Raw genomic sequence first — 11,124 nt, 5'->3', positions numbered from 1 at the left:
TGGCTGCCTTGAACAAAGAGTAGAGCTGGGACGTAATAAAAAGAAAGCTAAACTGAAAGAGTGGGCTTAAAGCATGTGATTTATTAGAAAATGGACCGTGCATTGATGGCTTGTGATGAGGACATAGGTTCTTTTCTTTTTCTTTTTTTTTTCTCACCATAGCTAATCTCCCCTAGTTGCCTAGACCCATGATCTTCCCAACAACTCCCACTATTTCGGTCTCTACAAACAAAATATAAAAAATATACTTTTTTTTTACTTCAAATCAAAAGCAAGTCCATGTTCTGGATCCCACAAACAAAAAACAAAAATATGCATTTTTTTTACCAAATCCATGGTTTCGGTTTTCACAAGCAAAAGTAAGAATAAAACTTTGTTTTTACTTCAAATCAAAGCCAAGTCACAAGCCAATCTGATTAAGCCCCCACTCTTTTCTTTAAAAAGATTATAATCTTTCTAGTCCCTTCAAATGAAATGTTCTCATATTACTCACATCATATCTTGAATGAGTTTAAGCTTATATATGTTTTTTTTTTTTAGTAGTTGTTATGTCAATTTCTTAACATGCTTGTTAATTTCTTGGTTGTCATTTTGTTTTGTTATTAACTTGCCGCTTCTTTTTATTTATCGTTATCTTGTGTTATGATCTAGCTCTAGGCCACCATGCCATAAAATCAACTACTTGCTTGATTTGGTGTAATGAATTTGGTTAATAATATTGTGTCCATTGAACATCAAATAGTCCTTACTTATTTAGTAAAGGCCGGTAGACATATCGAGCGTGCGTGGGTGCTTCATACCTTCCCACGGCGTAATTTGACCTCCGAACTTGTCCTTGGTGGACGTAGACCGTTTTCCTTATCCATTGAGTCAATCAAATAAAAAAGAAAGGGTTTTTATTTCTTATTTTGTTTTCCCTTGCAAAAAAAAAAATAATAAAATAAGTGGCGACTCCTCAACCTTTTTTTTAGACTTATGATTTTCTTAGTAGTAAAAAATACTCCAAAAATCAAACCTTTCTTTTTCTTGAAAAACCTTTCCCGAGAAGCGTCTCGTGGGCGTGTCCACAGCCGTCTGTGGGAAGGTTGTAAGCCATATTGCCGCTTCCCAAAAAAAAAAAAAGTTGCATGGTGTTTACTCGCTCGATGGCGACCACCAACAATAACCAAAGAGACAAACCACGTACCACTGCCCTTAAGAGACAAGTTCAGAATCTTGCCGCGGCTTTTGAATGCCTCACCAAGCAAAATCATGACCTAGAAGAGCAATTACGCCAGACGTCGAGCCTCAAAATCAAGAAGAGGAGCAAGAGGGAGACAGCCTTCAGCACACCAACGGTAGGCAGAATAGAGAAGGGCCAGAAGGTAGCAACGCCATGAGCAAACCGACTGCCACAAATATCGCCCTACCACACCTGGTCACAGAGATGCAGATGATGAAGGAACAAATGGATCTGATGATGAACGCCCTCAGAGGACAAGTATCAAGCATCTCGATGAATTGGTACATCGGACGGATTCACCCTTCACTACACCCGTCACTTCATTCCCCCTCCCGCTGAAGTTCCGTATGCCACAAGTTGAAGGTGGACGGACTCACCATGATGAACAGATGAGAGAGCAGACGGATACAAAGTGGATGGTGGAAGAGCCACATGGCACCCATGTGGTTTAATTCGTTCTCAAGAAACTTCAAATGGGAATGTCTTGTGCTTCACGATTAACCCTAGTCAATAGAATCTCTATATGGAAAGAATCTCGTAAAATATGTACATCTATGAGGATCTTCCCTACAAGGAAAAATTCCTCTTTGCCAAGAAACAAAATTGGTTCTACACTACTATAAAAGCCCAAAACCTTCAGAAGTCAAGGTACGCATAATTTCCCCCAACTCTAGCACTCTAGAGTTGTAAAAGTTCTCTAACTTAACCTTCGGAGGGTATTTGGCCAGTACCACACCAGTATTCTTTGTAAGGTCTTCTTCTTCATTTTTATTGTGCTAGTTTTGTCTAAAGCATGCAAAGATCATGTGACTTACTGAATATTTCGGCATCATCAACTAGCGCCATTTGTGGGAAGGTCCTAAGCCATATTACTGCTTCCCGGACAAAAAGTTGCATGGCGCTTACTCACTCAATGGCGACCACCAACAATAACCAAGGAGACGAACCACGTACCACCACCCTTGAGAGATAGGTTCAGACTCTTGCCACGGCTGTTGAACACCTCACCAAGCAAAACCATGACCTAGAAAAGCAACTGCGCCAAAAAGACATCAAGCTCCGAAATCAAGAAAGGGAGTCAGAGGGAGACAGCCTTCAGCACACCAACGGTAGGCAGAATAAAGAAGGGTCAGAAGGCAGCAATGCCTTAAGAAGACCAATTGCCACAGATATCACCCCGCCGTACTTGGTCGTAGAGATGCAGATGATGAAGGAACAAATGGATCTGATGATGAATGCCCTCATAGGAAGGGTATCAATCAATCTCGATGAACTGGTACATCAGACGGATTCACCCTTCACTACACCCGTCACTTCATTCCCTTTCTCGCTAAAGTTTTGTATGACACAAGTAGAAGCCTATGATGGGTCAAGGGATCCTTTAGACCACCTGGAGTCATTCAAGACCCTCATGTGCCAAGCCTTTCCTACTACATTGAGAGGTCCCGCAAGAGTATGGTTCAACAAGTTGACGCCAAACTCAATCAGTACCTTCAAAGAGTTGAGTGCCCAGTTTACCTCGAACTTTATCAGGGGGAACAGGTATAAGAAGTCCACTGCATGCCTGATGATTATCAAGCTATGGGAGGATGAGACATTGAGGTCTTACATTACCTTCTTCAACAATGAGGCCCTCTTGATTGATGAAGCTGACAACAAGATACTCGTGGTTGAGTTCACCAATGGGTTACAGAAGGGGAAGTTCTTGTTTTCCCTATAGAAAAACGACCAGAAAACCATGTCGGATGTACTTTACAGGGCTACTAAGTACATGAACGCAGAAGATGCGTTGCTTGCTTGAGAAGAAAAGCCCAAAAAGAGAGAAAGACAAGAAGAAACACGACAAGATAAAGGACGGAAGGCCACAAGGACGGGTGATGGATGAGAGGATAGGCACTCCAAACCCCCCACTAGAAGGTTCGCGAGTTTCACCCCACTGAATGCCCTAATCGATCAGGCCCTGATGCAAATCAAGAAGAAGGATCCTTGACATTTCCTGGCAAACTAAAAGGTGACCCCAACAAAAGGTCCAAAGACAAGTACTACCATTTCCACCAAGATCATGGCCACGATACGTCCAACTGCTATGACTTGAAGCAACAAATAAAAACCCTAATCAGATAAGGAAAATTACAGAGGTTCGTCTGCAAAGAAAGGACGGACCAACCTCAAAAGCAAGGCGCCTAGAGGGAAAATGAGCGTCTCAAACCACACATAAGAGAAATAAGGATGATTGTAGGAGGTACCACAACTTCCAGTTCGACCAAGAAGGTGCGCAAGACCTATCTCAGGATGGTTCAAAACGTCCAGCTGATGGGTTTGGTCCTGAAGATGGCGCACATCAATAACCCTGTAATCTGGTTCATAGAGGATGATGCCCGACGTCTCCACCACCCACACGACGATGCACTTGTAGTGAGCATACGAACTAGGGACTACAACACTCACAAGGTCCTGGTGGACAACAGGAGCTCTACTAATATACTCTACTACCCAGCCTTCCAACAAATGAGGATTGGGAGAGAACAGCTGATTCTAACTAACGCACCACTTATTGGATTCAGAGGAACAAGAGTGTACCCACTCGGTGCGATCACTTTGCTGGTAACAGTCGGTGACTACCCTCACCAAATCACTAAGGATGCCACATTCCTGGTTGTAGACTGTTCATCCACATACAACACTATACTGGGCTGTCCTACCCTTAATTTGTGGAAGGTCGTAACCTCCACTTACCACCTAATGATCAAGTTCCCCACCAAATACGAAGTGGGAGAGGTACGAGGAGATCAAGTAGCAGCACGCAAATGCTACATTGCCATGCTGGAGATGGACGACCATTTACAAACCATGCGATAGAAGAACAGTGGACAGTGGCAGAACTAGTTGAAGGGTTGGAAGAGGTACTCCTTGATGACTTTAAGCCCAAGCGAATAACATGAATAGGTACTCTTGCTAGCTTGCCAGTCCATTGGGCACTCATATCATTTCTAAGGGAGAACTAGGACATCTTTACTTGGAGCCACGAAGACATGCCCAATATCAATCCTTCGATCATAGTCCATAAGCTGAACGTATCGCCCTCTTTTTCTCCCATCCGTTAGAAGAAGCGGGTATTTACGCAAGAACGGGACAAGGCCATAGCAAAAAAGGTTCGCAAGTTGCAGGAAGCAGAGTTTATATGAGAAGTATACTACCCCGACTGGCTGGCCAATGTGGTGATGGTCAAAAAGGCCAACGAGAAGTGAAGTATGTGCGTAGATTTCATGGACCTAAATAAGGCATGCCCCAAGGATAGCTACCCTCTTCCAAGAATTGACATCTTGGTGGATTCGATAGCAAGACACCAGCTATTGAGCTTCATGGACGCATTCTCTGGTTACAACCAGATCAAGCTGGACAAAGTCAATCAGGAGAAGACTTCTTTCGTTACTAGCCAAGGTCTCTTCTGCTATAAAATAATGTCATTCGGACTCAAGAACGCAGGTGCCACGTATCAAAGGTTAATGAACAAGATGTTTGCACATCAGATTGGGAGGAACGTTCACGTCTACATTGACAAATGTTAGTGAAGAGCCTACAGGAAGACGACCTTAAGGAAATCTTTGATACCCTTCGTTCATACAACATGAAACTAAATCCGAATAAATGTGCATTTAGGGTGACGGCTGGAAAGTTCCTAGGGTTTATGGTATCCCAAAGAGGCATTGAGGTGAACCCAGACAAGATACATGCAATAATGGAGATAACGCAACCAACGAACATCAAGGAAGTGCAAGGCCCCAACGGCAAGGTAGCCGCACTAAATAGGTTCGTCTGAAGAGCAATAAACAAGTGTCTGCCTTTCTTTTGCATGTTGAAGAAGTCGTTTGAATGGACGGCTGAATGTCAGCAAGCGTTCGAAGACTTGAAAGCATACCTCTCCTTCCCACCGCTACTAAGTCCCTCCAAACCAGGGGAGGAATTGTTCCTCTATCTGGCCGTCTCCTCGGCAGCTGTTAGTGCAGCCATAGTCAGGGAAGAAGACAGGGTACAGAAGCCTGTATAATACACTAACCCGGTGCTTCGAGGTGCAAAAGAGAGGGACCCCCCGGTGGAAATGCTTGCCTTCGCGTTGGTAACTACAGCTCATAAGCTCAAACCATACTTCCAAGCCCACACTGTGGTCGTCTTGACAAATAAACCCCTACGGAGAGCAATGAGCAACCCTGAAGAACCTGGACGAATGGCGCTATGGGCGATTGAGTTAAGGAAATTCGACATACAGTATCGCCCACGAACGGCCATAAAAGGGTAAGTCATCACTGACTTCATCGCGAAATTCACCAACACAAAGGACCAAGGTGCAGGAGCACAGCCACAATGGAGTATCTACACGGACGGATCATCCAACAAACAGGGAAGGGAAGCTGGCATAGTACTTCATTCTCCAAAAGGTGACAAGATTAAATGCATGATCCGACTTGACTTCCCTACGACCAATAACGAGGCGGAATACGAAGCCCTAATAGCAGGGCTAGACCTAGCCAGAGTGGCAAAAGCTACAAATGTGGTCATGTATTGTGACTCTCAGGTAGTCACAAGTCAAGTAACCTGCGACTATGAATGCAAGGGCGAACAGATGAAGAAGTACCTGGAGCAAGTGAAGTATCGAGTGAACAACCTCCAAGCAAAGTTCGTTCAAATCCCAAGGGAAGAGAACGAGCAAGCCGACCGCCTCGTCAAAGCTGCATCAGCAGAATACATGCGTATCCCTAGCCAGGTACTGTCCTTTATTCAAAATTCACCATTAATAAATGGCGTCAATGTGCAGGAGGTAGGTTCTGAAAACAACTAGACCACGCCAATAACCTCCTACTTAAAGGATGGTATGCTACCAGACAGTAAGAAGGCAGCTAGGAAGCTGAAGGTACAGGCAGTGCGGTTCGTGCTAATAAAAGGTATCTTGTACAAAAAGGGCTTCTCTCGTCCGTACCTGCTATGTCTTAACTCTGAGGAAGCAGATTATGTCATGAAAGAAATCCACCAAGGAGTATGCAGGAACCATTCAAGATTGCGATCTTTAGTGCATAAACTGATTAGGGTAGGATACTATTGGCCCACCATGCAAAAGGATGCCCATGTGTACGCCAAAGCTTGTGATAAGTGTCAGAGGTTTGGCAACCTCATCAGGCAACTAATAGAAGAGCTCACCCTAATGATAGCTCTATGGCCTTTCACTCAATGGGGGTTGGATATCATGGGACCGTTCCCAATAATAGTTAGGTAGTTGACATTCCTAATAGTTGATATAGACTACTTTACTAAGTGGGTGGAAGCTAAAGCACTGGCCACCATCATGGAGAAGAATGTATAAAGCTTTGGATGAAGAAGAATCATCTGCCGGTACGGTATACCTAGGGTACTGGTCTTAGACAACAAGAAGCAGTTCGACAACGATTCGTTCAGGAATTTTTTCTCACAGTTAGGAATTAAGAATCGCTACTAATCACCCACCCACCCTTAAGCCAACGGACAAGTCAAGGTCACAAGCCGATCCTTGCTCAAAATCATCATGACTTAGCTCGAATGGGCAAAAGGAATATGGCTAGACGAATTGCCAAGCGTTTTATAGGCTTACAGGACAACAACAAAGACGCCTACAAGAGAGACTTCATTTCGACTAGCATACGGAAGTGAGGCAGTCATCCCAGTTAAGGTAGGACTTACAAGCTACAAAGTTGAAAATCATGATGAGAGTAGGAACGATGAAGCTATGCGCTTTCAGCTTGATTTGGTGGATGAAGTCAGAGCAACAGCTGAGCAAAGGTCAGCATGGTACCAGGACCTCATGGCCAAGTATTACAATTCCAAAGTCAGAAACAGGGACTTCCAAGTTGGGGATCTCATCTTGAGGAAGGTGACGGGCGCCACGAGAAATCCAGCAGAGGAAAAGCTAGGACCTAATTGGGAAGGACCTTACAAGATCGCATCATGGCAAAGGAGAGGTACCTACCACCTGGAGATGCTAGACGAGCAAAAATTGCACCACCCATGAAATGCAGAGCACCTAAAAAAATACTACCAATTGACAAGGACACGAACAATGACACTCCTCATTTCTAGTTTACTTCCTTTTAGATAATTTTTACTATTCACAATATTGTTTAAGCCCGAAAGGCAACTTTTTATTTCTTTTTAATAACAATTTCTACATGCATGTTTTTCACAATAAGAAGAGTTATTTGGATATGTTGTGCGTATGTTTACTGGGATTATTATTTACTGAGTCCACAAAGTGGACGGGGTCATCCTAAAAGGGTGGCCCATATATATGAAGTCCACAAGTGGACGGGCTCATCCTAGAGGGATGACTCATATCTACTAAGTCCACAAAGTGGACAGGATCATCCTAAAAGGGCAGCCTATATCTATGAAGTCCACAAGTGGATGGGCTCATCCTAGAGGGATGACTCATATCCGTTAGGTCCACAAAGTGGACGGGACCTAAAAGGGTGGCCTATATCTACGAAGTCCACAAAGTGAACGGGATCATCTTAAAAGGGTGGCCTATATCTATTGAGTCCACAAGTGGACGGGCTCATCCCAAAGGGATGACTCACTTTCATTAAGTCCACAAAAGTAGACGGGATCATCCTAAGGGGATGACCTATACTTATTGCATACACAAGCAGACGAGCTCATCTTAACAGGATGACTCACATTCATTATGTCCCCAAGTGAACAGGTTCATCCCAAGGAATGATTTGAATCTATCAAGTCCATAAGTGGACGGATATATTGCAAACACATATTGATAGGTATATGATCAAAATACAGACACCAAATATTAAAATATTATAAAAGCCCAATAAATGGCAAATGTCTACATGCAAGGCCTAAAATAGGCAATGGTTAAACAAAAAAATTATTTTTCCAAAATCTTTACATGTATAAAAGAAAAGTTAAATAAAAAAAGAAAGATCTACTCTTGATCCACTGGGTCCTCTCCGTCCTTCCCTCTGGCATTCTGATCCCCCTCAAGTGGACAGGCTTCATCCCCAACAGATTTGGCTTCGTCTAAAGGAGTAGTCTCTCCGTCACCTTGAGGGTCAGCAACGGTGTCATCGGCAAACAGCCTCATTGGTGCTTTCAAAGTAGATAGGTTGGGCTGGAGTCTGGGCTTGGGGGTCAATGGAGATGTGGGACATGTCTAGGTCAAGAAAAAAGGCCTTGACTTGACAAAAGCAGTCATCAAAGCCGTCCACAAAAGAGCCGCCGAGCTCCGCTAGAAGGGCGTCAGAGTCACGATCTTCCTGTATCACATCTTCATTAGCTTAACTGAGCTGATCCTTAACGATTTTTATCTTTCCCTAGCACTTCAGTCTGCTTCTCCAGTTCACCCTGGAGTTGCTTTAATGCAGCAAGTTTTTTCTCCTAGACCACCTTCCAGGCCTTCAGCTCCTCTAGCTCCATTGCCATCGCCTTTGCCTTCGCCCTTACACAGTCCAATGCTGTCTCATGGGATAGACAACGATCCATAAACCCTTTAATCATTAGCATCCCTTGCAGAAGCCAAAAAAGGGTTAGAAAAGTTAGGAGACAATTTGAAAAATAAAAAAAATAAAAAAGGAAAGGGACAGACATATTTACCTGTGCGATGCTAAAGAGACCCGTCTCCCCCATAGCCTCTGTTGCATGATTGCATAAGTCCTCGTAATCATCAGCTTTAATAATGGATGAAAGTTGCTCAATGGTGTATTGAGGGTCCTCATGGAGGAGGACGGGTGGTTTTTGTGTGATGGGAACCTGTCCCATCATAAGACCCTTACCCTTCCCTAGGCCGAGTAGAGTAGGCATTTTCTTCGTTTTAGTCTTGGCCCCGACGGTTGTCTCTGCATGACTTTTGGTTTTTTAGGAGGACGATCAGTCTTCTCCGACAGTCTCCTCTTCATAGACGGGTTGACCTGACCCGCGGCCTTAGGAGGCAGGCTTCCTTCCTGTTTCTTCTTCGTAGCAACCTGTTGCTTTATAAGAGCTCTCCTCTTGCCTTCCTCCATTTCTACATTAAGGTAGACAGAAATAGAAGGTTAGACAAATTACAAGAAATAAAATGAGAAAATAAAGAATGACAGACTTACGTTTGCATGCCTAGCTGTCATAGCGACAGGCAGCTTCTATAGGTTCAGGACTGTCGTAGTACCAATGGATCATGTCCAAGGTGACAAGCTTCGCCCATGTTCTCTTATTCAATTTAATAGCAAAAATTTTCTCCTAAAAGCTCCACTGCTCCAAAGTCACCTCTAGACGGTCTCAAGCTGCAAAAAAAAAAAAAAAAAAAAAAAAAAAAAAAAAAAAAAAAAAAGGACAATTAGACCAGCAACGACAAGTAAAAGACAACATTTAAACCAGACAGACACCTACCAGACGAAAGCATTATGCCCCAAGTTTTGTCTACGGGCATGTACTCCTGATCATTAGGTTGACACGTCCAATCGCCACCCTAGAGGAAGAAATACCGGCTTTTCTAGTTTCTGTTAGAGTCAAGAGTGTCACACACTAGCCTGAGTACAGGCTTCCTTGGTAAGAAGCTGCACATACCCTTGGACTAGCTGATCTCGGATGGATGGTAGTAGTGGAAGAACTCCTCCACCGTCATCCTACGCTCCCCGTCACTCAAGACTCCATACAAGACTTCCACACCAAGGAGCACTTTCCATGCATTCTAAGAGATTTAGGTGACGGCAAGCCCCAGGTATTGAAGAAGATGACGATGAAGAGCACTTAGAGGGAACTAAGTCCCAAAGGCCGTCTAGACCTAAAACGGACTGGATGGGAGGATCAACGTAGATTACGTCTAAACTATTTGAGTCACCACCTGAACCTCCCTCTGATTCGACCACGTCCACGTCCTTTCATCATGAGAGGTGTCAAGGTCATCATGACCAGACGGATACACCTTATCGCAGCTCGCTCCTTCGCGAACACACGATTGATCACTCAACGCCTCACTAGACATCTGTCACCTACACGTGACGGATAAACCCCTAAGACTCTACAGGTCTACGTAGACGACGGGCAAGCAATATTTAAAGTAAAGAACCAAAAGAAAACTCAGTGAAAGGCAACGGATGCTTACCAGTTGAAAAATTTGAAGAGGCAATGGACGCAGCGTAGCAGACGATCGTAACAAGTGAACGGTCACCAAAAAGTGATGGAGAAGACAAAGCTGAAAAGAAAGTAGATGGTAGCGCTCTGGCTTTGAAAATTTGTTGTGGAAAGTAAAAATGAGAGGGAGAAGCAATAGATATATATAGAGGGAACGACACGGAAGACGAAGGGACATTTCAGTACGAGCAATTAACCACTAGGAACTTGCCACGTGCCCTACTACATTAATGGCACTAGGCTAGCCTGTCAAATTATAATGCATTTCCTAAGTGTTGAGTTAAACCGTCACTCTACGGGTCCATTTGTGAAATAAGGCGACGGACCCATAGAGTGAGGGGGCAACTGAAGAGCATAAAATTAAAGTAGACGGTCTCATTTTATAGAACCTGCCATGAGCAACTACACTAGGTTGTGGACGATCAAAGGGAAGGAAGCAAAACGATGAAACGTGTTGAAGGTGGACGGACTCTCCATAACGAACGGATGAGAGAGCAAATGGATACAAAGTGGACAATGGCAAAGCCAAGTGGCACCCACGTGGTTTAATTGGTCCTTAAGAAATTTCGAATGGAAATGTCTTATGCTTCACAATTAACCCTAGTCAACAGAATCTCTATATGGAAAGAATCTTGTAAAATATGTACATCTATGAGGATCTTCCCTACAAGGAAAAATTCATCTTTGCCAAGAACCAAAAGTTGGTTCTACACTACTATAAAAGCTCAAAACTCTCAGAAGTCAAGGTACACACA

General features: G+C 43.7%; 1 protein-coding gene across 1 annotated transcript; it reads left to right on the top strand.

Moving 5' to 3' along the window:
- Window positions 1–3,451: 3,451 nt before the first annotated feature.
- On the top strand, window positions 3,452–4,081 carry LOC142606489 (uncharacterized). Its single transcript, XM_075777829.1, has one exon. It carries the CDS (start codon window positions 3,452–3,454, stop codon window positions 4,079–4,081), a length of 630 nt encoding a protein of 209 aa, XP_075633944.1.
- Window positions 4,082–11,124: the final 7,043 nt, after the last annotated feature.

The sequence above is a fragment of the Castanea sativa genome, chromosome 8 (assembly GCF_040712315.1).
Source record: "Castanea sativa cultivar Marrone di Chiusa Pesio chromosome 8, ASM4071231v1".
Lineage (NCBI taxonomy): Eukaryota > Viridiplantae > Streptophyta > Magnoliopsida > Fagales > Fagaceae > Castanea > Castanea sativa.
The sequence above is the reverse complement of the archived record's forward strand: the minus strand, read 5'-3'. Positions and strand labels throughout refer to the sequence as shown.